The sequence below is a fragment of the Rhipicephalus microplus genome, unplaced genomic scaffold (assembly GCF_043290135.1).
Source record: "Rhipicephalus microplus isolate Deutch F79 unplaced genomic scaffold, USDA_Rmic scaffold_15, whole genome shotgun sequence".
Classification (NCBI taxonomy): Eukaryota; Metazoa; Arthropoda; class Arachnida; order Ixodida; family Ixodidae; genus Rhipicephalus; species Rhipicephalus microplus.
In genome coordinates, this window is record NW_027464588.1 from 17,558,856 (window position 1) to 17,586,349 (window position 27,494).

General features: G+C 44.1%; 1 protein-coding gene across 1 annotated transcript in view; it reads left to right on the forward strand.

The window, feature by feature from the left end:
* LOC142784605 (uncharacterized) overlaps positions 1 to 27,494 on the forward strand; it is an 85,476-nt gene that overhangs the window by 50,881 nt on the left and 7,101 nt on the right. The window contains exons 9-13 of the mRNA XM_075883027.1: positions 842 to 937; positions 2,353 to 2,485; positions 12,187 to 12,440; positions 18,502 to 18,719; positions 21,281 to 21,388. Coding sequence (XP_075739142.1) covers positions 842 to 937; positions 2,353 to 2,485; positions 12,187 to 12,440; positions 18,502 to 18,719; positions 21,281 to 21,388 — 809 coding nt within the window. The remainder of the gene's footprint in view (positions 1 to 841; positions 938 to 2,352; positions 2,486 to 12,186; positions 12,441 to 18,501; positions 18,720 to 21,280; positions 21,389 to 27,494) is intronic.

The window sequence follows — 27,494 nt, forward strand, 5'->3', positions numbered from 1 at the left end:
TCGATTTTTTATTTTTTTGATAATCGACAAAGAATGTTGTAAAATCATCGAACTCTTGCTTCACAGTTCAAAGTACGTTAGGAAAACTATGATTTCCTAATTGTTTTGCCAATAGCTGCATACATACAAAGTTCGATTCTATACAAACTTTACAGGATCAAGGTAGGGTACTTTTCTGATCACAAAGTACTTTCAAACACATTAAAAAACTTAGATGTCTGACATCCAGTAACAAGGAACAAAAATCTTCACTCTTTGGATTACACCTTTACAAAAATGTCATAAGAGGCGTGTGACTCTCCTTAGCCTGTACTACAAATCGCTTGAAATGGACATAGTTAAAAAAGTTGGATATTTTTATTATTTTTCAAATGACAGTTCTCCTAAGCTGATATACCTGATCAATCACTATAACAGCTGTTTTTTTTTCTAATAATGCTAGGTTGTTAAAATTCAGAGGTAATCTATCTCTGCAATTTTCATGAATGTTTGTAAAGCAGTTCAATAATTGACTTCAGCTCTGCAGAGCCCGTTAATTATGTACTCAAACCTTATTACAACAAAGTGTCATGCTACACAAAAAGTAAGTTTGTGATATATGAAAATTCGTTATGAAGGTGCATTCTTTACACTCTTTATATTGCAAGTTTACTCTTAATTATTTTCATCATAACTGATACTTCATGATGCCAGTGTTCGAGTTTTGAGTGTAGTTGACCTCTATCGACTTTCCATTGGTGACAGAGCCATATTGCTAAGACTTTAAGGCAGTCTTTATTAAAGACTATCGATAACTGGGTATGAAACGAGACTCCTTTGTGGTCTTCATTCCTCCATTCAGATGACAGCTCTTCAGAGCTCGATTCTCCGGTAAACGCTACGATCGACGTCAAGAAAACGGTGGCCTTCCCGATCCCCGACACGCCAGCACGTTACAGTGAGGAATCCCTTATAAGGACCTCGTAGTGTCAGTTTTTCATGTGCTGTTCTTTCTGGCTGTTGCAAATCAAGGCGTGAGCATGGCCAGGCGATTAAATTTATTTTTGGGACACGAAGTTCTTGATAATAAAAAAAAGCCACAAGAAATAAGGGCGAGGTGCAAGTGTTAGTCTCGATAATGCCAGTACTTGAGAGCGATAAAACTGTCCTGTGCGATCAAGACATTCTTCAAAACAGTACCGCTCTGATGTCTCCTGTGTAACTCCGCCAAAAAATAGTTTTGGACTGAAAACATAAAGTTGACTGACTCCTGGTTTGACTTGTGTGGTTTTACTCTGGCACAACTATACGAGCAACGAGCAGTGTATACTTTTTCATATTATGGCGTTTCACAGACAAAGCCATAACGGTTTAGGACATCTTACTGCTTTTATTCATGTCGCTATAGTTATCTCTCATGGAAATAAATGTATAGGCATGCATCATGTGCAGGTATGTTGTTAGTTTTCTGCCATGACTGCGGATAATCTCAGTAATGTTCAGCACTATTGCAAAAGTGTAAAAACTGTGATTGGCTCCGAACCTTTCGAATGAGATTTTTAATTTAGGTACAAGAGTATTAACAAAGGAGAGAGCCACTGTGAAGGGAACTCGGATGACCTACACAGCATTTTCTTCAACCACATCATGTTCAACACCATAAAGTCAGTACCCCCCTCCCCCCTAATTGAGCTGTTTTCACGTCAAGTTTTTCCTCCACACCCTCAAACTCTTGCGATAGCCTACGAATTTTGAATAAATTTAATGCACATTATTTCGAATGACAAAAAATGCGGGTATAATGAGCACTATAGGTGTTGCTAGCAGGTGGCACGGTGGGGCTGGAGCTTTTCCAGTGGTGCAGCTGTTACCCAGTCTCGGTGTCTTGTGGCGAAAGCTATTGACCCGAGGGCATTTTATGACTAGACTGCTTCAGTAGTTTCATTCCTAGCAGGCAGTGTTGCTTCGCTTCAGCAGCAGTTAGCAACTTTGATTGTAAGAGCGCAGGTTAAGCGGTGTTGTGCACACACCTTTTCGACGGGCGTAGCAAGTGGCTAGTATACCCTTTTACATGCTGTACTCTGCCATTTATGTACTTCATGTTGAGATGATGCACCACAAAAACTTCTTTGTGCCCTGGTGCAGCCGTGTTCCCTTAAACGATTGCTTTGTGGAAATAAAACAATCAATTCAAAATAAGTTCACTGCCAAGTCTTAATTCTTATAACGTCATGATTTGTTGCGACCGCATTCATTGGTTCACCCTTGTGGTGAAACTTTTTTTTTTATTGGCGGGTTTTCATCAGAGGTGTTGTTTATATGCAAGAAAAATATAGCAGTTACTTAACTAGGTTATACTATGTTCACTTGCAGCTGGCACACCTGAACCGAGTGGCAGCACTGAGGTGTTCACACTTCCCGTCAATGTGAACATGAGGCGGAAGCGTGCAACAAGGAATGTGTCTCCTCTTGTTCTACCGGAATCATTGCCGGAACACCTTACGGAGTATGTCTAAAATTTTTTGCTTCGGTATCCAATGATTATATATATATATATATATATATATATATATATATATATATATATATATATATATACATATATATATATATATAGGAAAGAAGTGTATACTTAAGGGCTCGTTTTTCAGTGTTTTACACAATTTTAATGACATATATAACAGACAATAATGCCAAGGAAAGTATAGGGAAAGATATTAGACCGAATTTTAATGTAAATGTGAAGAAAAGTGGGTGAAAAAAAAAAAAATATATATATATATATATATATATATATATATATATATATATATATATATATAAGACGCTGGCAGCGCGTCTTACCTATACCCAGTAACAATGCCAGAATTACCCGCTCGTTTCCGGCGGCTTTCCGTCGCTCCTTTCTAGTTCCTCTCCTTCTTCTGCTTCTTGTTGTCTGTTGCTACCTCGTTCTCCCGTTTGTCTCTGTTTTTTTTGGAAGGTCTTCAAACTGTGAGGGTGACCGTCTGCTACGGGAACTTGTACCATTTCACTCAGAACCTCCGAAGAAGGCTGGTCCGCCAGCCGAAACTGTTAGGAATAAATAAATATTTTATTGTTTTGTTTTCTATACTGCACGATTCTCGAAGTCTGTAACATTTCTTACGGTAGCGCGAAGAAACTCTGATTATCTATTTCATCTATTTTATACTCATGGCTACTGCAAGTGCTGCAAGGAAACGGTTAACATGGGAGTTCCCCCACCATCCCTCAACGACAGCCATCATCGGTGACTCTCAAGCAAAGTAGCTCTACAACCATTTTGACCCCCGTCGAACAAACGCGCCCGTCTTCGTGACTCAATCTGGACTGTTTATGCTGGAAGCACTCTCACTGCTGGACTTTATTCCACGCACAGTGACCACTCAGGTGTTACACGTGGGTACGAATGACATAGCCTCCTTCCAGCCACTGTAGTGTTTCAAAAATACAAGGACATGGTGAGCCGAATCGTGGAGCAGCGGCCGGAGATTAAAAAAGATCTTCACCACATTGGTGCTACCGAGGGCCCCAGACCGCAGGCGCGCGTGCCTCAACCGGCCCTTCGTACGGTTCAACAGAGAAGCGGGCCACTTTAACCACCTCCTTCGATTGCACTGTCGGCGAAGCGGGACAGTCTTCTACATCGATCACGCCTTGGAATGGCTTCCGCCTGGCCGGATTCTGGCGGCCGATGGTATACACCCAAGTTTTGATGGTGTTGCCCTCATCGCCAGCCACCTGAGATCGCTGCTTCTGCGAAATATGGTGAGGTCGCCGTCAACCTGGCTTGACCATGCACCATTAGGTCTGCCGGGCCCACCGAGAGAACATTGTCATTCCCAGATTGAGAACCCCAGCATCCGCGAAGCAAGCGGAATCCCGTGCCGACGATCATCACCACGAGCGCCGAGGGGTGCTCCTCATAGATCAAGACGCAAAAGCCCCTACAACACGACTCGGGGCCACCCAAAGGCTTCCGGTGACAGTGCTTCTCCCCCATGCAGGGACTGACTCAACAACCCGTCAGGTACGGCCCGCTCCAGCACATGTTGGTCTCGTGATTTCATGGCTTTAAGAAAGAATATTGATAAGCGCGTGAGGTTTGAAATGCATGCTTCAAACCTTAAAACATATATTTCATCGGGATTCGCACCAAAGGGTCTCACTGTTCAACTGCAACCCGCAATGAATAACTTCAACAAAAATGAGCAGCGGCAGTGGAGCAATATCTTAAAAGATGCATCTATTAGGCTTACACAGGTCGTAATACAACACAGTACACGTAAGGCCGCCGAACTTAAAGAGGAAGAAAAGGCGCGACTGAAACAGTCAAGCTTGACGCAGTCAGAAACAGAAGAGCTGGCCAAATACGAAGGAAAAAAAGAGATTGACAATTCAGGGCAAGAAGGACAAGAAATTGAGGCGAGACGGTGCGTGCCCGACTTTAAAATACACTCCGCCAGCAATCCTCCCACAACGTATACAGATCAACCTGTTACCTCTCGTCAATCTCCACGAAAGAGCACCGATGTGACCAATGTGGTTAACCTTTCCAGCAAATCTTTGACACCTGCGCAAACAAAGCTGCTATCGGAAGGTCTAACCTTCTGCCCCGCCTCTGGCAAAATTGACGAGTTTAAACTTTACCAAGCTTTGGACAACTTTGCCAGAACCATGCGTCTAAAAGCATATTTTCATGATCGAAGCAGCACGCAACAAAAACAATTTTCAGATAAATCTTGGACTCCAGGTGAACAACGAGACAAATATCTAGACATGTACATTTCAGCCGTCCAAGGTGATATAATCGGGGAATATGAAAAGCACCGACCCATTCGCAACAATCTGTCCAAAGAGGAGCGGGAGGCTTTGCGCAGTTTAAGTGACAGCCAGAGCATCGTTATTAAACCAGCTGATAAGGGTGGTGCTGTGGTTGTACTCGACAGGACTGACTACATCAAAGAAGGGCTTCGCCAACTGGCAGATAAAAATTTCTATAAACAACTCCCTTGTGATCCGACAGAGGAGTATGAAAGTACTATTAAGGCCTCACTAATATCATTACTTAAAAGTGGTAAGATAACCTACCCTATGCTTAAAATGATGTCACCTGGCGAACCGTCTCCCGGGCGTTTCTATTTACTACCCGAAATTCACAAGATTACGGTAACAATCGCGGCCGACCCGTAGTTTCCAGCAATGGTACTGCTACTGAAAAAATTTCTAGTTTCATTGACTCTCTGATTAGGCACATCCCACAATCATTCCCATCATACATCAAAGATACCAGCCACTTCCTTTGAGAAGTCTCAAAATTTGTGGTACCTCTAGAGTGCTATTTGTTCACCATGGATGTCTCATCACTGTACGCAAACATTCCCCACACTGAAGGAATCGCCGCCACAGTCGACGCCTATGGAAAAAGTAAATCGAGGAGTGAATTCGACGAAAGCGCTTTAGTGGTGCTCCTAAATCTTGTACTTAAACATAATAACTTTGAATTTGACCGAAAACATTCTCTGCAAGTAAACGGAACTGCCACGGGAACCAAAATTGCCCCAAATTACGCTAATATTTCCATGGCCTCTTTGGAGATTCCTTTCCTCGAAAATTCTCCATTCAAACCTATATTTTACAGACACTTCCTCGATGATATATTCTTCGTGTGGGCCGATAGTGAACATAATCTTTCCAAATTAATTTCCGGTTTCAACTCCCTGCATCCTTCGATAACATTCACGCACATGTATTCGCAGAAGAGTGTTCACTTTCTGGATGTCACTGTATCACTCAGTGGCACCACCATATCTACTTCTCTGTATAAAAAACCAACTGACCGCCAACGGTATCTGCGTTTCCATAGCAGTCGCCCCCATCACTGCGAAACAGGTGTTCCTTACTCTCAAGCCCACAGATACAGAATTCGCTCTGAAATCACTCAATTTGACACCCACGCACAGGAATTGAGAGCAGCCTTCTTGCGTCAAAAGTACCCCGAAAAAATAATTGACAATGCAATTGAGCGCGCTCGCTCTTTGGACTGAGAATCAACAATGGGAGAAAAAGGCGAGATCAAAGATGATATACCTTCAGATGATATAACTTCAAAGATGATATAACTTAATCCTCAAATACTGTGCCGCCGCCCCTCGGGTGAATTCGATACTAACCCGCCACTTCGACATACCTAAACAGAGTAGTCGCCTCTCTGCCGTTTTTCAGACTCCGCCCAAGGTGGTTTACCGAAGAAATAAAAACTTGAGACTTACTGGTCAGGGCGAAAACACACAAATCCGACCACCATCAGGGCTGTAGACCGTGCGGGAAACCTCGCTGCAGGGTGTGCACACACATGGTGACCACAGATACGACCGAAGCCTCCTGTTCAGACTATGTGTACAAAAATAAAGGCGACCTTAATTTTGACTCAGCCAATGTGGTATACAAAATTCGCTGTGAGGTGTGCAAGCAGGAATATATTGGACACACGGAAACCGCGTTCCGTTTGCGTTTCAACAACCACAGGGCACACGTAAAGGGCCTCCCCAATTTGCCGTTCTCCAAACATATCAATCTTCCTGGTCACTCTTTCGAATGCGTAAGTGGCGTCCTCCTACAATCCGGCTTCCATAACACACGGCAGTGCGAACAGCGGGAGTCATACTTCATAAAGAAATTCAGATCACTTACCCACGGATTCATGAGAGCCCTGGGCGACTGACGTGTCTCCGCAACGTTTCGTGAAACACTGAAATTGAATTACTCAAATAATTTATTTATACATACGTGAAGTCGCACACGTAAGTTGGTCAATATAGCGCGTGAAACTAAACGAATTCGATGTTACGTGAACCAAACGGCGTATGTCAGTACTATTAGACTTTATTTTCATTTCTGAGTACTTTTTTGGTATTATTTATTTTTATTTTTTTGTTTACGTTTTTGTTTGTTCATCCTTTACAAGAATACCCATTCATTTATTTTCAGTATGACTGGTTGTACAGTTTTCTGTAAGAGAGGGCAAGTGGAGGGAGGGGGAGAGGGCACATTAGCTTTCCAACGTGGCCATTATTTTCCGAAAGCTGGAGCGGGTCGTATGCTTCTTGTTTGTGTGTGTGTGTGTGTGTGTGTGTGTGTGTGTGTGTGTGTGTGTGTGTGTGTGTGTGTGTGTGTGTGTGTGTGTGTGTGTGTGTGTGTGTGTGGCCCGATGCCGCGGGCCAGCTGCCGAACCACGTGAACTTAAACTCTATCCATGTGTGGAATGCGAGTAAGCGGCAACATGCTCCACATTTTTTCGTTTTTCTTGGTCGCCTCTGCTGGCGGCGCGTCTTACTTATACCCAGTAACAATGCCAGAATTACCAGCTCGTTTCCGGCGGCTCTCCGTCGCTCCTTTCTAGTTCCTCTTCTTCTTCTGCTTCTTGTTGTCTGTTGCTACCTCATTCGCCCGTTTGTCTCTTTTTTTTTGGAGGGTCTTCAAACTGTGAGGGTGACCCTCTGCTACAGGAACTTGTACCATTTCACTCAGATCCTCCGAAGAAGGCTGGTCCACCAGCCGAAACTGTTAGGAATAAATAAATATTTTATTGTTTTGTTTCCTATGCTGCACTATTCTCGAACTTTATAACTTTTATTACGGTAGCCGGAAGAAACTCTGATCATCTATTTCATCTATATATATGTATATATATATGCAGGCACGGTGGTTGAGTGGCCGTAGCGTTGCATATAGTCTAGTAGATCCTCCGTGAGCGGTCACAACTTGGTTTATTTCGACGTTTCGGCCTAGAGTCTGGCCTTCATCAGGAATAAAGATACAGTTTGTCGGTGCTCAGCTATATACCATCTCAAATCAGAGGGCAAGAAAAGAGGGAAAAAAGGAAAGAAAAGAAAAAGAAGAAAAGAAAAGAAAAAAAGAAAAAAGAGAAAAATATTATACGCTGGACGCCCCTCGGGTGCCCCCCTTCCACTTTTCCCTCCACTTCCCCCCCCATACCTCTCCCCCTCTCCCCTTCACCTTTCTGATGTCAGCGGTCTGTGTATGTTTCCGTTCACTAGCGCATTCCTCCCGATCAGACGGCCCCTCCTGGCACTGGCGGTTCGGTGTGGGGCAAAAAAAGAGCTTTTCAGGAAGTCCTAAGCCTTTAACTACTCGGGGTCCCGTAAACAATTCGTCGTAGAAGGACGGGGGCCGCGTATTGTGGCAGAGGCTGGTCAGCGGTCATTTTAGGAAGTTCTAAGCCTTTAACTACTCCGCGCCCTGTCAACATTTCGTCGTAAAAATAGGGGTGCCCCGTATTGCGGTAGGCTGTGCAAGCGCGTGCAATGCGAATTCCTGGCCCGCTTCTAAATTACGCGTGTCGTGGGGGGCCTCCCGGCTGTGCACATGGTTGCTGTTGGGCATGTCGTGCATGGCACAATTGATTGGGTAGTAAAATAAAACAGAAAACAGACGACAGCTGCACTTAGGAATAGTTACACTTCGAATTGTTTTAGGTTGTCCAGTGCCCTTCGCAGCTGCAGTGCCGTGAACTCAGTTACTATTTTCATTGTTGCCGTTATTGTTTTCTAATGCACTGGACAACCTAAAACAATTCGAAGTGTAACTATTCCTAAGTGCAGCTGTCGTCTGTTTTCTGTTTTATTTTACTACCCAATCAATTGTGCCATGCACGACATGCTCAACAGCAACCATGTGCACAGCCGGGAGGCCCCCCACGACACGCGTAATTTAGAAGCGGGCCAGGAATTCGCATTGCACGCGCTTGCACAGCCTACCGCAATACGGGGCACCCCTATTTTTACGACGAAATGTTGACAGGGCGCGGAGTAGTTAAAGGCTTAGAACTTCCTAAAATGCCCGCTGACCAGCCTTTGCCACAATACGCGGCCCCCGTCCTTCTACGACGAATTGTTTACGGGACCCCGAGTAGTTAAAGGCTTAGGACTTCCAGAAAGCTCTTTTTTTGCCCCACACCGAACCGCCAGTGCCAGGAGGGGCCGTCTGATCGGGAGGAATGCGCTAGTGAACGGAAACATACACAGACCGCTGACATCAGAAAGGTGAAGGGGAGAGGAGGGAGAGGTATGGGGGGGAAGTGGAGGGAAAAGTGGAAGGGGGGCACCCGAGGGGCGTCCAGTGTATATTATTTTTCTCTTTTTTCTTTTTTTCTTTTCTTTTCTTCTTTTTCTTTTCTTTCCTTTTTTTCCCTCTTTCCTTGCCCTCTGATTTGAGATTGTATAAAGCTGAGCACGGACAAACTGTATCTTTATTCCTGATGAAGGCCAGACTCTAGGCCGAAACGTCGAAATAAACCACGTTGTGACCGCTCACGGAGGATCTACTAGACTATGTATATATATATATATATATATATATATATATATGATGTGTGTGTGTGTGTGTTATATGAATATTGCGTGCGTTAGTAAGTTTTAGTTGGTTAGGGAAGTTTTTTTCTGTGACAGCCGAGAAAATGACTAGTTGCAAAATGAGTGTGCAATGCCTTTGCATGCTATGAAGTATTTCGAGAGCTTGAGGGGATTTGAGAGTGCAGTTGCAAACATTCTAAAATCCAAATGGTTAGCACGCGTACACACACACACACTTTGTTCAACATTTGAGAGAAGAGATGTAGTTAAGACATTATTCTGTAAAGATAAACTGCTTTATTGTGGCTGGGACAAGACGTCAGAGCATAAGTGGACAGGATGAACACAGATCGATTTGGAAAGCAAGAGAAGACAGTTACCTGTTTGTAGCAGGAAGCCACAAGGAAATCCCTGTGTCCATATGCTTCGAGTTGTCGATGAATTAGTTCTCACGGTGCCAATTGCTAGCTTCCTGGAAGAGCGATCGCCCCGTAAAGGCGTTGGTCCCGAGTGCGAATCTCGCACCAGGACGAAGTTTTTAGGAACTAAAAAACTTTTCTTTCTGACAAATCCTTACGGATTTTCTTATAGCTTCATGCTGCAAATGGGTGATTGTCTTTTTCCCCTTTTTTAATCCCTCCGCCACCTTGCGGGTTTCTGCAGAACTCATCTGTAACGGACTGATTTATTGAAATCACACCAACTTGCCTCCTGTAACAGTGCACGTGCTCATTAAGTCATGACCTCGTGCTGACAGAATGCTCCGTGAAGGCCCCCTGTGTACTTTTAAAACCAGCAGGTGTTCAGTGTACAAATAGCTTCTTAGAAATAGGACTCAAACGACTATGTACCTGCCGCTCTCTCTGCTGGCTTTCTAGAAAATGGTAAGGTCGCGAGCGGTGATGCGGCGGGGACATTCGACGGTGTACATGAAAGGGATCGCATGTGCACGAGAGAGATCCAGTGCGAGATTAGCCTTTCCTCGATGAGATTCAGCCTCGGCAATTATTGCGGTTTTGACGAGTAGCAGAATCCGTTTGTTACTCCAAAAGCCGGCACGTTGCCGAGCATGTATCTCTTGAACGTCCCGCGCAATTCAAACTCGGCGTGGTCGTCGGCACTGGGAAATGCTTTTTTGAACACTCGGACTGCGTGTTCTGTTTGTGTTTTGCCTCATTGCAAGAAGCCATCGATTCGAGACAGATTGTTCTTGAATCGAAGTATATCGCGTACACGGCCACTGTGTCCGGAAGTGCACTCGATAAAGTTTCGTTCGTAACTGCAGTCAGCACCGATGTTGAGGTGCTGTGGCCCATTTTGTTATTTTACAGTATGTTGACGTGCTCGGTGTGCCTGCATTCTTGGATAATGGCCTGCATCTCTTTTGTCTGAAACAAGCGTGTCACAATCTGCGCACGTTTGCACAGGTCTTGAGCCCGATGACAAAGGCTTTTTTGTGCGATTTCGGGGAAGTGCCCTGCAGACTTGCGCTTTTTTCGCGTACAATGGCATTAGAGCACTGAAGTTCACGTAAAGAGAGTGTCTGCTGCGCATGGTGGTGGGAACCATTGAATAAGTGAGTGCATGCGCCATCTGACGCTACGCCCGCGCAGCAGCTGTTTTACTTGGCACGCTTGCCTGGTCTTAAGAGCTTCGCTTGGTGGTGACGTTGAAGTGCTGGGTTAAGGGGCTTCGTGCCTAAAAATGATCAAGCTCTTTCTTTGCATAAAACACTCCTTTCTTCCCTGCAGAATGGGAGTGGTGTGTGTGGCCGAACGACCTATGTGTGGCAGACCGGGTTATCTATTAAGCATTTAATAGAGCATTCCAGCTCACTAGGAGGTGAGTGGGAAGCACCTGCTGTTTAATTGTAGGACATGTGCCAAAAAGTAGAAGTCAGTTTTAATGTGATAACTTTGGAGTGCTCATTTTGCAAAAATCGGGACATCGGAGTCATTTGTTGAGAGTGAAAAATAACTTTATCCGTGACCGAAAGAATAAGATGCAAATAAAATAAATATTTCAGGGTCCAAGTGGCGAGCTATGCTGTCTGCATGGCAAGCAAGTGTCACACTACCGCAGAGTCGCAATATTTGTCAGAATAGCCTCGGAAAAAAAAGCACTATATCAGTGTCATGTAGTGGAAAGAGCTTACGCTTCATATATTGCGTGGCAGAAGCATACAGTCTCGCCAGGCATCAAAATATGTGAATTTAGCAAAAAGTGGGTGCTCTAAAAGGCCACCCATTATAAGGTCCTCGCACATATTTAACCATAATCAGCAGCAGAACCATCAACAAACTGAACAGCTGGGTAGGTTCGCGTGTTGCCCTACGCACACGTAGTGGGCCCTCCGCTGATTCACAAAGTAAATATGGCCTAGGGGCACTTAACAGTGGGGCTTGTAACAGGCATTCATCGATGCTTTGAAACGACCAATGTTACACACACAGCCATTTGGGAAAGGGAAGGAGGTCTCGGATTTCTCGTTACAATTCACTGTCGCTCCACCTAAACCATTCTGACACTCTGGGCTTGACATATTCTGTGTTCAGAAGACTACTTAAAAAGAGTGGCATGTCTGCTGTGCTTGCTATTCTCTTTCTGGATCGATCTGTGTCAATACACTAGCAAATAGTTATGTTTCATCTCGTTTTACATCACAGTATCGTAGTTCGTTGGCGTAAAACCACAAGTAATAACTGAATGGTGGCAGAAATCCATCCTTATTTGTGGTGTGGTGTACATTGGTGTGCAAGAGTCTTCTTCAAGTTTCACTTTGCAGTCCACACTTTCGTTTTTCTCGTTGCAGGAGATTAGAACAGGAGCCTGAAAGTGACAAAGGTGATGAATCGAACGACAAAGATGATGAATCAGGCGAGTCTGACTATGGCGAGGACACGGGGGGCGCCACAGAAATCCCCAGTGCTCGAGCACCGGCAGTGCCGCTTTTCCCAAGCCCGGACTTGGCAGCCTACAGGCGCATCATCCACGAGGAGATGGCCAGGTGTTACGGTGCACACATAGTGTCACCAGTCTCAACAGCCGATTCTCCGGCAAGCACGGGTGAGCATACTAGTAAATATAGACTGTGATGGACACTGGGGAACAATTTAACCTCCACTATAACGGAATTGTCTGTATAACAAACTACAGAAGGCTTTCAGTATACGGGAAATCTGTTGAATGGAACTGCTGCTTATTAAATGAAACTGCCTCCGGTATCATTGTTCTCGTACTTGAATTCTACACGCTTTTTTGTCGCTTGGTAAATGGAACTCTTGTTAAACGGAATATCCTGGTACCTTTAGGTCTGTTTGATAAGCTTCCTGTAACATGCTGCCCATATGAAAGACTGTTTTCGAGTAGTGGAGTTCGCAGGCCTTGCTGCCAGAGGAATACATAGAACAGTGTTTTTTTTTCAGCTGCACTATAGCAAGCATATGCACAACTGAAAAGGAAAGCAACTGCGCATTTTGCTATAGAAGTTTAACTCGGTGAGGGTCAAATTTTTTGTGACATAGCCTCCAAAGATGTTTATTTTTTTATTCCTGAACTAAATTTTTGGGCTATTCTATCTTTTAAAATAATTCTCATTGTTTTGAGGGACCATAGAGCATCAAGCAAAATCCTAAAAAAGAAACTCGTATGATTTTTTTAGAACTACCGTAATTACTCGAATCTAACACGCACCTTTTTTTCCAATTAAGCGAGTTCATAAATCGCATGCACGTTAGAATCGAGTACGAAAAAAAAATGAATACGGTCATGCTATTGCCATCGACATTTCCAAAATGGCCGCCCCCTTCGTGCGTTGGCATGGCGCGTCGGCCATTTCTGCCTATGTGTTTCCCATGTGCAGCACTTCGTACGTGTGCTGAGAAGTTCGTCATCTTGTAGTGCATTAGCATCCACGGCATGGAAGGGCCGACTCCAAAAACTCGAGTGCACTACGATGCCGCTTTTAAAAGAAACGTCATTGCGGGTGCAGAAACGGACGGAAATCGGGCCGCATCGCGGTCGTTCGGAGTTCCCGGAACGTACGTGCGGGACTGGCGGAAACAAAAGCAGAAGATTGTCGACAGCAAAGCATCACGCAAAGGCTCCAGTGGACCACTGCAGGGTCGGTTTCCGCAAATTGAAAAACTGCTCGGCGAGTATGTGCTTGAGCAGCGAGCTGCACAGTGGCCCGTGACAACAGAACTGCTCCAAGTGCGGGCTATGCAATTAGCCTTAGAAAAAGGACCAACGCGGAGCTAGTTTAAAGTGAGCGGGTGCTGGCTAACTAACTTTATGAAGAGGAAAGGCTTTTACCTCCGAACGTGAACGGGCATATGCGAAAAGTTTTGCGGAGGAGTACGATGAAAAGCTTCACAGTTTTCAGAGGTTCGTCCTAAACTTGCAGCACAACAACGGCTACCTGCTTGGGCAAATCGGGAATGTCGATCAGACGCCTCTTTACTTCGACATGCCTGGCACCACAATCGTCGAGAAGAAGAGACGAAGGAAGTTCGCGTGCTGACATCGGTCCACGGTAAAACTACAGTGACGGCAATGCTCTGTTACACGTCAGATGGGCACAAGCTTGCCCCGTACCTCATATTTAAATGGAAGACGCTCCCGAAAGGAGTTGTTTTTTCGAGTGGTGTGATCGTTCGGGCCAGCGAGAAAAATGGGTGCGCTTTGCAATTGATGTCCTACTTTTTTTTTCGTTGTGCAAATCGGGTGCGCGTTACAATCGAGGGCACGGTAGAATCTAGTAAGTACGGTAAGTTACTTTCGATAAACATAGCTTGCAAACATACAAAAATAGGCACACCAGAGTACTATTTTGCTGGACTCGCAAGCAGCAAATAAACTGGCGCACACTTTAATAGCGTAAGTGAAGTGAGTAAAAGTGCGGAAAAAAATCCTTATGGTCGTGCACCTATAAAAAAAAAGGAGAACAAGTGAAAAAGGTAAAATAATTATTCGTCTTAATGGCAAAAAGAGAAAGTTAGCATTTCAGAGTCACCAAAACAGGAAACGCAACCAGGGCGGCATTGTTTGTGTAATGTAGCGCCTCATAAAAACAGATGTAATTGTGCTCTGGGGAGCAATAAAGGAGAAAGTAACAAGCGGTCACTCTTTAAGAGATTATAAACCACACAGCCATCAGTTTTGCGGGCGCAAGAAGCGAAAAGCACCCGAACGATGAAACCAAACCAGCTGCACTGCTAGAGGCACGCTCGGATGCGCAAGCAAAAGTCGATGCAATGCCATACACTTACGGCGTAAACCCTGAAAGAATAAATGTATTAGTTGCAGAACTTGCTACTCTCCTCATTAGCCGTCAAGACAGCTCTTAGTCATGAAACGTTAGTTCGGAGGCTCTAGTGGGAAAAAAATAGAAGCCAGTGTGCTGTGTGATGTCGGTGCGTGTTAAGAAACATCATATGGTCAAAATTTTTGAAGCCCTTTACAACGACATGTCTCGTAACCATGTCGTGGTTTTCGGACGTAAAACCACAGGTATACTTTATTGCTGGCCCCAGTGACATTGAAACATCTTTGGTGTTCCTGCTCCCAAGCTCGTGTGATCTGCTCACAAGTTCTTGTGATATTTTGTATATTACTGTCACTGATCCTGTTTATAAGGAGGCAATCGCCAGACAGGTACCAAGGGCCAACAAACCGGCCCCTTCTACATGCACTACAAAAGCACAGACAATTTAGGGTAGGCTCTTTTTGTGCAGCAACGAATGATAATTGTTGTCCAAAGACATTCAGAGCAGTTAGTTCCTAACGCAAAGTATAATCTGGCTTAAGGCTGCAAGCATCACACGAACCTACACACTTGGTTATCAAAAACAGTTACTCGTAACTCGCAGTGTAACTCGGATGGTGTTTAAAACAACGGAAACAAACTGATCGCTCTACATATGCAATCTCCTGCATTGAAGAACACTGTTTTGACCATTTGCATAATGTATCCAGCCCACAATTCTTGAGACGTATCTCGAATGTTTCTCTTTCACGAAACATTCTCACAAACTCCAGCGCTGATAGTCGTTGTTCTCTTCCGCTATCGGCCTGTTGGCAACGCTTCTCAATTTTTCACTGTTTTCTCAGAGTCATCATTCTATTCTTTCAGATCAATTGACCACCCCACCAGGATCGCTTGATCAACATAACTTCTTCATTGGTGTCGCTATCCTGCTCACCTACTCCCTCCGCCACCGCTCGCTTTTATCCTCTCGCTTCTGGATTTGCAAATACACTCAAACCTGGATACAATGAAATATCGGTTATAGCGAAGTAAATGAAGGATATTCTTGCAATAGAAATAGTGCTAAGAATGTACCTTTATAACAAATTTTAGGTTATAACTAACCTGTTTTCAAGTAAGATGCCTCTTTGTTATAATGAGGTTGGAGTGTATTTTCCGTGATTTGTCTGTACGTAGCACAGCCAAAGCGAAGGAAAGGGCAAGATTTTACAACGAAAGGTGTTACAAGATCACAACAAGGGTAGCGTGCGCCGGCACCGCTTGTGTCCATAACCACTAATGTGCTGAAGAAGGAAAAACACTCTTTAAATTAAAAGACAAGGACATAATAGAATTCGAACCAGGGTACCCTGCGTGCCAGCCCAGTATTCTACCACAGAGCCACGCTGCTGCTTGGAACTTTGTTGCAAACTAGCTTTAGGCAGGCTTGATGTCGGGAAAGGAATGGCGTTAATATGAATAATAAAGTGCTTCAGAACCAGGTGTCGCACAATGTGAATTGCGTAACAAGTGAGATGTCGGTTGCTTCAACCCATTACTCAAGCTTCAGGCATAATTCTTTATCATAGTCAGTCACAGCATCAGAAAATTGAACAAAATTTTTCGCAAGTTCGTAGAGGGTACCACTCTTCTTCGATGAAACATAAGAATCTTTGTTTTCTTTTTTTTGAATATACTGTCTTCATTTTACAACTTTTTTCCCCTTTTTTTGTTGTAAGCATTAGTGCAGTTATAGCCCACATAAGACTATATGTTCTCTTGGCCGATCCCCCAGAGTAGGTATCAGCCATGGATTCTAGGCTACAAACAAATTCCTGACCACTTTTTCACAGTGGGTATGAGCTGCAAGAGAAAGTGAACAAGAATGCCGGCCTACTACACACTTTATAGGGTGGTGGGTATTCTGTAAGTGGTTTTGCAGCAGCTACTCAAGGATTGTTTATAAAAGGCTCTAAATGGCCACTCCTCGAGCTTTCGGTGTGACTGTGCTGCGCATTTCGCACAGGCCTGGTGTTTTTTTTTTTCTCGCTGGTTTCATTTATTATCGCAAAGCTCGGCTTTGTATCGGGCTTCCTTTCACAGTGCTTCGAGACTTTGCCCGCGGTTTGATCAGAGACTGCTTTTGGTCACCTGCCGTTACGAGGGGCAGAGAAGGCGTACTCATGGCATCCTTTGATGGTTATTTTTTTAATGTGTCACGATGAACCGATGAACCGTCAGCGCCTGGAATTCACTCGGCCGTCTGAAGTCGGCAATGCGTGCCTAATTGAGCACCCGTTTGTAAGTTTCCAGTTGACAGATCGCATAGTTTGGTCATGTATGGTGGAAGGTCTCGGCTGCGAAAAGCATCCAGACTCCTGGACATGAAAGCCTCATCCTTTGGCATGACTTGCGATGATTTGCCGCTCCAGCCATTACTGAACAGTGCTGCACCAGCCATTACAAAACTCCAAACTTGCGTCGTGCTGTGCAGTACTTGCTTCTTCGGCGCAGAGAATGGCAGCCTTCTTGAGCACTGTTGTGAACAAGTGCAGTTTTTTGAGGCGAGGATGGCACTCATGATGGTCAAGCTCGACTGTTCAGAACATCGGTAGCACACAACAGCTGCATGAAAACATGCGAGAGCCAGTGGCGCTTCCGACAATTATTACCAGTACCCCTCAAACAAATGGCCACTGCCTATTAGTACAGTGGCTCTTCAATCAACGGTTGCATTAATTACGACATCTGTGATCGTCATTTATCAATCTCATGGTGTCTGTATGAACTCAGTGGCATGTAAAAATTTATTGAGACATTTTAAAAGAGCTGCAGAACAGAATCCAATGAGTAACCAGAAAGCAAATTTTATGTTAAAAGCACACTGCAGTATCCAATGGCGCGTTTTACTGGTAGATCCAGAGCAGGTTTTCTTGCTTCGTTGCGACTCTGGATTTTGCAGGTAGATTTGGAGTGGGTTCGCTCTTTTTAATGGCAGTTTCAGAGCAACTCGCCCGGAGGCGGTCTTGCTCTCGCTGCTCCCCCGCCAAGTTAGATTTGGGCGGAAGTTCGAGGAGCAGCGTACGTCACTTCCGCCATTGTGCATGGGCTGAGCATTGCAAAATGGCTGCGTTCACTGCTGTGAAGCAACTGCGGTCTAGCGATAAGCACGCCCAGCAGCAGCAAGCGCACAGCCACAGAGATCTCCGTGTGCTCTTTTACATTTTTCAGTGCAGCACAAGAAAACGATACCCCTGCTTTCCGTGAACAGTGTGGTCGAAATGCATGCTCTGCAGAGGCGATAAGTTTGCCATGGAAACATAGAAAGCTGAAAAGGGAATCATTACCAGAACTGGTTTAGTGACCTGTACGTAAACAACTTGCGAAACGACCTACGCAGTGCATTCACATATTTCACTGGCAGATTCGGCTTGGTGCAATCCAAGGGCTCGCTCCAGAACTTCTGTGGCTATTCCAGGTCTCCTAGTGAAAAACGCTTTTAAGTTTGTGATTAGTCTTGCTGGCGTTCGATGTTTAGAGTTCCAAAAATTGACTCTGCCTCTTCTTATGTAAAGTTTAAATCTCGTAAGTCAACAACATGCAGTCGCATAAACGTGGTAAATACAGTTTATTTGAGACTTCACTTCAAGTTTCAACTGTATGGGCCCTTTTCATATTTTAATGCTTGCCAGCTGGATTGGGCTCAAATGGCCAAATGTCGTTAAGTTACAGTTCAACATAATGGCTATGCAGACGCTGCTTGTGCAGTGAGAAGATTTTTTGTTTTTTTTTGTCTGCCATTTTTTCTAAATACATTTTCACAGTGCCTCTGGCAAATAACAGCTGCACTGTTGTCCCCTTTTTTACTACTCTTTTCAGTGTCAGGAGTGTCGACTGGAGGCCACGTTGCCTCATCTCCAGCTGTGGAGACTAGCCCTGCGTCCTCGCCGTCGACACTGGCCACTGCCTTCGCGGGATTGTCGGCACAGCCAAGGCTGAGCCCGATTCTGAAGTTGTCGTCGCAACAAAAGGGCTGCCTGAGTACTGTCTTGGAGTGCACGGAGACAAGCGACAAAGGGAGTGGGACAACTGCACTCGTGAGTCGTGTTTTTTGTGTGCCACAGTTGTATCCTTTTTGATGATCTCTTTTGAAATAGTCTGCATGCATCAAGTGCTTATCAAAAGTAGTTGCTCAGAGGAGCCCGACAGCCTGCCAAACACGCAGTACCAGTGCGTCTTTACAGCTTTTATACACATCCTAGCATGATGGCGAACCCGAGCACTTTCTTTGCAGCCTGTTCATTGGTAGGCGTCTAGCAATGTCCACAATACACTAGTATTGCAATGTCCACAATAGTCGTAGTATTGGACTTGCGGTAGAATGCAAGTGATGACCTGATATATATGTTATGTTTTATTAAAACTTCCTGTACTTTGAGTGCATCAGTTGGTATAAGAAGCTCTTACGCTTGGAAAATGATGAATCGACGCCAAAGCAATATGTTCATTTATCGTTAAAGTGGGGCTTTGCGGCAGTGTGGATTTTTTCTGGATAAGTGTTTCACGGCTTAGCCTTCTTTTTTTATTGCAGAAGAACCATCTTTTCAGGGAGTTACATGCAGTCAATACTAAGGCTGGGCAGAGATGCCCGAAAAAGTGTTCCGGAATACAGATATTGAAATACACAGTGTGGAAGCCTAAAATACAGATACTGAGATACATTTGTAATTGACGTAATGGGATATTTCAGAGATAGTTTTGCAAAAACTGAAATACTTTTCTCTATGTCGGGGATAGTCATACTTCGTACAGAGATTAGTCATGTGCAGCAGAGTATTTTAAATGCGCAGTGCATTGAAACTTGCTATTATTTTTACTCATTATTTTATCACCGTAGTCAGAGTTCCGTTAACGCATTACGAAGAGGCCTACACTGCACATAATTGTTAAGAATGATATGTTTACAGATATCAGTTGCAATAAAGAACTACGTATGCTGTATGAAAGCAAGTCAAATGCATTGTACACCAAAATCCAGATACTTGGTGGCAACACTATTAGCTATGCTAAAAGTAGCATAGTTCAAGCGAAGGGCTGGAACCATTAACAAACGAATCGAGGAAAGCTATGCTTTTATTTAACACAAGTCTGTTTAGTTTACACATTTGGCGCGTCAATTTCACTTCAGCAGTAGTAGCTTCTCAGATAGGCCGTGATCTAGACATCGTCAATTCGGCCTCAACACAAGACTCACAAACGAGAAGTCACTCTACTGCTGCAGAGGAGCACAAACTTGTGTTATAGTGGATACAATTCACATCGATACTCTGACCACAGTAAGCGTGGTGCGTCAGCAAACAGTGCCCAAAATGCAGAGCCAGTGTCGTCAGAGTAGGACCGCCACCTTAACGTATTTTGCCCGTTAGAGTTTTGAAATTGTAACGCGTACATTACTGAGTTACCTAAAAAAGCAATGTACTACCATTAATGCCGTTACTTGTCTACGGCTAATCCTGCACGAATACAGCGGTCAACATGTGTCTCTAACTAAAAAAAGAAATTAAGGCTCGTGAATTCCTTGCTGCCACTGTAATGTCGGGGCTTACTACTCAGTAGACTAGCAGTTCAGGCTAGTTGGTTCTCATTTTTGCTAAAGTGGGCCAGCGCAAAGCAAGTGAGAAACACATAAACAATGAAGACGAGCACTTACTTCCAGTTGAAGGTTTAGTATTTTCTAGAAACACAGAAAAAGCAGAAAGAAGAACGAACAAAACAAGGAATGTAAAAAGAAATGCAAAAAGACCTTCTTCCGATCGCCGTGTGGCTACCTCGGCGTCTTCCGGGAATGCTTTGGAGAAAGAAGTATTGTTGATGGCACCTGGCACCACACACCAAATTTTTTGGGTGGTTTTGTGGCTTCCCCGATAAGCTCTTTCAATTGGCATGAGGGAACACATTTTAAAAATGACACTGGTGGTTGGCGCTCATTGTGCAGTATACAATGCTGCTCATAATGAAAATACCGCTGCTGGAATTCGAAATCACAGTATAACAGTGTTGGGAAGCTCAAGCAGGCATTCAAACACATTCCAGTTCTGCCTGAAGGTGCACAATGAGATGCAGGTAGCAAAGCGACTAGCTCACTTTTAGGAATGTAGGAGTCTGTCTCACCCTCAGCAGAAATCTAGATATGGTGAGTGCATATCTCGCCACGGACTGCCAAGGTCACAGCAGAAAAAAGATATTTTCCCATTGTAAACATGTCCTGGATAGTATCGAGATAAGGACAATACATCCTAAAGTATTTTGCTACTGAGATACAAATACATTTTTTAAAAGTATCTCGATACAGTAACACAGATACTCAAAAGTATCTCTGAAACACTATCCCTATACTGCCCAGCTCTGGTTAATACATACACTTGGGTAGGTGCTTTCAAGGCTTAGAACCTTTATCTTGCAGTAAAACAACTTTTACAGGAGGTTACATGTGGACCAATATTATATAGATGTAGTCATTAACTTCTAATATGTCGCAATTTCCAATTGATGCAAATTGGAATTAGGAATATTTGCACAAGCCTTCACATGGAAGGTTAGAGATTTATATCTGAAAATGGACAGTTTTTTCTTCCTCTTTTCTTTTTTGCTCTTTCAGGGGGCTCATCCAGAAGAGTCTCTGATAACGAATGCCAGGCAGCCGTCATTGATTGATGGGAATTTCAGCTGTATATCACCATCGGTGGCATTTGGCCATGAAGAGCTGGTAAGTTGCATTGTTTTGTGAGTACTACTTGAAACTGTGCGCTCTTACCAGGTTGAAATTACACTTGCGCTAATTTGTTGAACTTACCCATAAATGTCCTCGGGCTGCAGTTGAAACGCAGTGCACACTGCTTCTGCTTTTTTTTTGCCCTCGTCTTTTTGCACAGAGTGCAGTGCTAGGTCAGTGAATGGTGAGGTGCAGACGCAAGTGTTTCGCGGTGTTCAGGAGTGCAACACCTGCGCCAATTTGATTCAATTGCCTTTTTTTGCGCTGAGCTGAATCAAAACCATGAAATTCGCCGGAATTGTGCCACACTGCACCAAAATGCCCGACCAGCCTTGAAACTTTCTCAGTTGCGCTACTTTCAGCGAGATGTGGAGGCCACGTTGGCCATCTATAGTTTGCGTCGTCAATCAACCCAGAGATCCAGGTGCACACACTCCAACCTTAAATTGGTTTACTAAGATAGGGGAGTGCCCGGAATGACTATAGCACTAATGCACAGAAAGTGCAGGCCAAACAGAGTCAATCTGCATGCGGAACTTCGGTTGGTAGTCTGTGATTTGTCATTGCTTTAAGAGATGCGTGCGGCTTTGCTGAGGTAGTAGAGGGGCAGAATTCCCGCTTCCCACTCAAAAGACCCAGGAGCTGTAGGTAGTAGATTTGTATTCTTAGCGTCACTTGTACTGCTATGTTGGTTTTCTTTTTTGAGCTTCAGTTGCTACATATTTCTACCGAAAATTCCATGAAATATGAATTTAAAAAAATGTTTGACAGCAAGTGTCACTGCATGGAATTCGGGAAAAACTTCATATTTCGTGTAACTTTTCGTAGCAATGCATAGCAACTGAAGCTAGATTTAGAAAGAAAAAAAGCAAGCCAATACAGCTGTACAAGTTACACAAACAAAAAAAATCGACCGTCTACTGCTGCGATTCGAACTTGCATCTTTCGAGTGGGAAGTGTGGGCAACTACCCCTGGACCATTTTGCTGAAAACCACAGTAGATAATTTTCAAAAGCGAAACCTCAAAGTATGTCGCTTTATCGCACTACTCATGTAAAGTATGTACTACGTAGATAGACTCTCCCGGTACAGCGGTCTAGCAGTGAGCACCTCATCCAAACTTTATTGTTAGCAGCAATTTCGTAATGCTTTTCTAACTTTTGCTCACAAATCTTGTGTAAAAATTGAATATTTAATATAAAGACAATATCCGAGCTTCAGAGAGTCAAACGGGCTTCACTGTAATCACCGTGAAACCCGCTTGTATTCTAGGGAACTTGGCCACACACTAAAACGCTGGATAACTGGCAGGCATTAAAGCAACTATTTCGCAATGAGCTGTGCTGATTTTACTGCTTGAGCAGGATATAAACGCATGCATTCATCGTTTAATACCCCTGTCACACGGGCACTTAAAGGTCTTTTAAGTAAGCGGTCTTTTTCCGGAAAGGAGTTCCTGACAGCTGACACACGGCACAGAGCGAACTCCTTTTCAAAAGCGGTCTTTTTCGTAAACGGCGTTCGTCGATCTCTTTTACGGCTCCGAATGAGTAGCCTCGAAATCAGTGGGCGCCAGCACTTTTCGAGTGGTGGGAAAAAAAGAGCGAATGCTTATTTTTCTGTCACCAAAACTCTTTGTAAAAACAAATTTCATATCCTGCAGAAGGTGTAATGAACTCTTTTAATGGTTATTCGCTTTTCTACTCTCGTAAGCAGCTACAACGCGTCGGCAATATCACGTGGTGACGCTCGGTCTTGCGCTGCTTTATCCTCTCCTTGGCGGCTTTTGCAGCGTCTGCCTCGCTTTCCAGAGCGAGAAGCACGCCGTGAGGCTTGCGATCCTCGCTTTTTCTCCCGTACGGTCGCCCGTAACGTGTCGAGAGCAGTCGAGAGCAGCGAAAAACAAATACGGTAAATGAAAGCACCGTGGTGCCAGACGGACATGTGCACGTCGCTAGTTATGGGAATGCTTCCTTATCTAGTGCAAAAAACTTTCACATTGGTGTTTCTTCATCTCTTATTCTTAAATTTATTTGAAGAAACGAGCAGTGCAACAAGTCTTTAATTTGTACATCGTGATACATCGTTTAATTTTCATTGCTTCTCTTTTAACTGCTAGCGCCACGCTTTCGCTAGCGTCTTCGAACGAAAACACTAAAAGGAGATCGTTGCTGCCGTGTGTCTGCGCCGCAAACACCTCTTTGTTAAGAGTCTTCCAACTTCGTAAAAGACCGCTTACTTAAAAGACTTTTTGCGCGCCTGTGTGACACAGGTATAAGAGTGTGCAACTTTTCAGAACAGTCTGAAAAATCGCACGTAGGCTGTTGATTCACAATGCAGAAATTCTTATAGTAAAATTCCTGTGCAAATCAAAATGTTTGGAAGTTTGAATGTTCACATATTTCTAGTTTCACGTTAGTGACAACATTCAAATGTTCTAACTGGTTTTGTGCGACAAGTCCTAACTCTTTCCTTACTGCACGAAAATGGTTGCTTTTCATAAGTCTCGGGGAATTGTTTTTACCAGTTATAAAAGTGCTCCAGCATGCATTGCAGCATACCAAACTTCGCACAGTGAAATGCTGTTTTCGAAAAATATATGTTGTAGAACAACAAAATACTTTAGAATGAATAAAAATGTGAGAAGTGTGTAATTTTTGGTCATTACATGGTAAATAGTGCAAAAAAAAAACACTATGTATGCAAAAATATTCAAAACAAAGGAAATTCTGAATATAGGTTTTGTAGATAAAATGGCCCAGGAAAAATAGTCAATGTTGTACAATATGTTTCTCTTCACATAAACAAAGAAAACCAGAACCAAGGGTTTGCTCCATCGCTCACTCGTGCAATGCAGTGAAATATTGCATGGTTTTTTTGAGACACAAGTGCACTCGTACACTTTTCTCTGTAAATTTTCGTTGTCTTGTGATAAGAGTCTCCAGGTGTTCCAATATATAGATGGATACCCGTGATGTGAATAATCCCTCTGTAAATGAGGTGTCCAATGAACTTCATCATTTCATCGAGCGTCACCTCTCTTCATGAGCCACCTTACTCCGCATAGGTTGGCGTTTCAATATATGCTTCCAAGCATATTTATTTACATTTTCGCGCATATTGTGCTAAAAAAAAGACAATATCGCACGCAGTTTTAAAACTTTTCACACTGCTTCATAGTCGGGGCCAAGATGTGCTCCGGGGGCCTTCTTGTCATTAGGAAAAGCTCTGCAGCCAGCGCCAGCACGCTGCCCTCCAGCAAAAGGTGGACCACACACGTAACCAGAGTAGCTATAAGATTGCGCACAAAGCTCAGAAGCTCTACGCAGTTGCCGCAGAGGAGACAACTTGAGGATGTAAACAAAAAATCGATGAACGGCTGCGGATGTCTCATGCTGATGCAATATATCGTGATCATAAAACTTGAAGCTGAGGTGCTGTTATCCTTGAACTCTAAGGTCGTCCTGACTCAATTCAGGTGGGGTTGCTAGACAGTTTCAAACAGCGCATGTGTTTTGTAGCGCGGGTGCGCACCCATGCGCGTGTCGTCATGACAACATTATAGGAACTCCTAGTGACACTAGATGCAACCCTGTGTCTAATATAACGATCCAAGCAAAGCTGAAGCTGCTGGAAACTGTCGGAGAAGGCCACCAGGACACTTTAAACATGCGGCAGACCTTCGTAACAATTTTTTGTAGAACAAATTTTCTCTGACTTCCAAGAACAGCTCTCTATTGAATATCTGACATATATTTCTGGCAATATTACTGCTTAACATAGTCAAGTTGAGAAGCTGACACTTTAATTCAAAATTTGGCTCGCAAAGGTTCTTTTCATTACAGAACTTCTATGTTACTGAAGCCAACCTTTTTAGAGCTAGGTAAGTTGCAAAACTAAGCCATGTTGCATGGCGCCGCCACTGCCAGAGACAAACATGACGCTGCTATCGCATCCGGATTCACTCGCAGCATGCTCGCTCGTGTCACTCCCATACTAACCTCCGTCCGCTGTGGATGTTGCAGTGCGTTGCTACCATGGAGGCTTCTTTCTGTGTGAACAGTCTTGTGCTTCAGCGTGCCCTGTTCTGCTTTGTATTTTTGGCGTGTTTTCATCATGCCCACACGTTGCGTTCCCGGTTGTACAAGTGGCTACAGGAAATGAGACATGTACCATAACATTTTTTTGTGCCCCGTGTGTTCCTGAGCAGCGAAAGGCATGGAACCACGCTGTTTCTCGTGTGGATAAGAAGCTGTGCAGCACATCAGGTGTGTGTGATATGCACGTCCATTAGGAGGACATCCTGGAGACTTTCACTCACGTCATCAATGGTAGAAAGGTACAAATCGTCAGAGGAAAGTGGGACCTTGTCAAAGGATGCGTTCCACAGATATTCCCGAATTTGCCCGCTTACCTTTCAAATACTCCCAGCAAAGAAGCAAAAGCGGCCTGATAGAAGTGGGGTACTTTCCAGAATATCATCGGCGAAAAAGAATGGACTCTCTTCGATCACTGAACTCGAAGACAGTGAAATCCAAGTCCCGACATGCCTTCAACGACTGGCGTCAGTTCGCTTCAAGACATAGAAAACGTCTGTCCGCTTTGTGCTGGTGGAACGTTGTTGAAAATGGTAAGACAAGACGTTTCGTGGTGTTTATAGTGTTCAAAGAAGAAAAACGAGCGCCATTTGAGGAGAAATGCGTAGTCCTCGCAGAAGACATGACAGCCACTATTATCAGCCGTCGCCATCGCTTAGCCAAGTCGGCTGGCTATGCAGATACCATCAACCGTTTGGCCGAACTTCTGGAGGACATAAAAAATCTGAAAGTGTGTTTATGCTGTCCTAGTGCGTCAGCAAGCAGCCTCGTGAGTAATGACTATGAAGTGCTCACGAGGCTGCCAATGTGCATTCCCTGCTTGAAGCTTTGACTTCAACTGTGTTAACAAGTTTCATTAGAAGAAATAAAGAAGTTGCAGCGGGAGACATGCTCAAGAAAAGGGTCGTACGCGCACATTTTCGACAGTCTAAGTTGCTAAAGAATGTGACTGACATAAAGAAAGAAAAAAATTAGCAGATCCCACTTACAGTGGGAATCGATGATAAGCGAAGCATGAATGAGAAATGTTGATGTGTCACTTTAAAATCAGCACAACGGTATGAGGTGGGGGTAAATGATGCCGTACATGACTTCGGTGTCATGATTATCATGTTTGGATTTGTCGTTTACTTTTGTCATATATTCAAGTCACGTGATACTACATTTAATAAATGTGGAGCGCATCATGAAGGGCTCAATATACTCCAATGTACCGTTGATGCACGCGCACGCTGCACACAGCGACGGTACCTTAGCAAAACGCGAGCACTCTATAGTCTAACGCCTAGCGCGACCAGCGTCCGTCAGCGTGGCCCAATGGCAACCTGCGCGAAATGCGATATGCTGCATTTCGCACCAAAGGCATAGAGTAACATTACTCTATGCCGATGTGTTACCCAGACAACACTGCATCTCCCTGCGGCACGCACCTGCGAGTATATGACAAGACCAGGGCCTGGCGTAGGAACGCTGGGGTGACGTAACGTAATCAACGCCAGCGAAATAATTGGGGCCTTGACTGTGGCATATAGTCATGTTCTCACATGGCAGGCATCTTATGATTAGTATGTTTGCACCAGTCACATTTTCCTCATTCATTGGCGTCACGTAACACCAAATTTGGCATATGTGAAGCTAGCGAAACGGCCGTGAGCGCATCATGAGTGTGGCATGTAGTACGCGACCCGCATGTCGTGATCATCATGTTTGGATTTCTCATTTACCTATGTCGTCCACTCGCGTCGTGTATTACCGAGTTTGGTACATGTGAAGCTAGCGAAACGGCCACCAGCGTATCATGAGCAAGGAATGTAGTCATGTTGTTACATAACACGCATCTCATGACTGTCATGTTTGCACTAGTCGGATACCTTCGTCATTCACTCACGTATTGTAATACCAAATTTAGTATATGTGATGCTAGCGAAATGGCCGTAAGCGCATCATGAGCCTGGCATGTAGTCATGTCGTTACATGACAGACATCATCATCATCATCAGCCC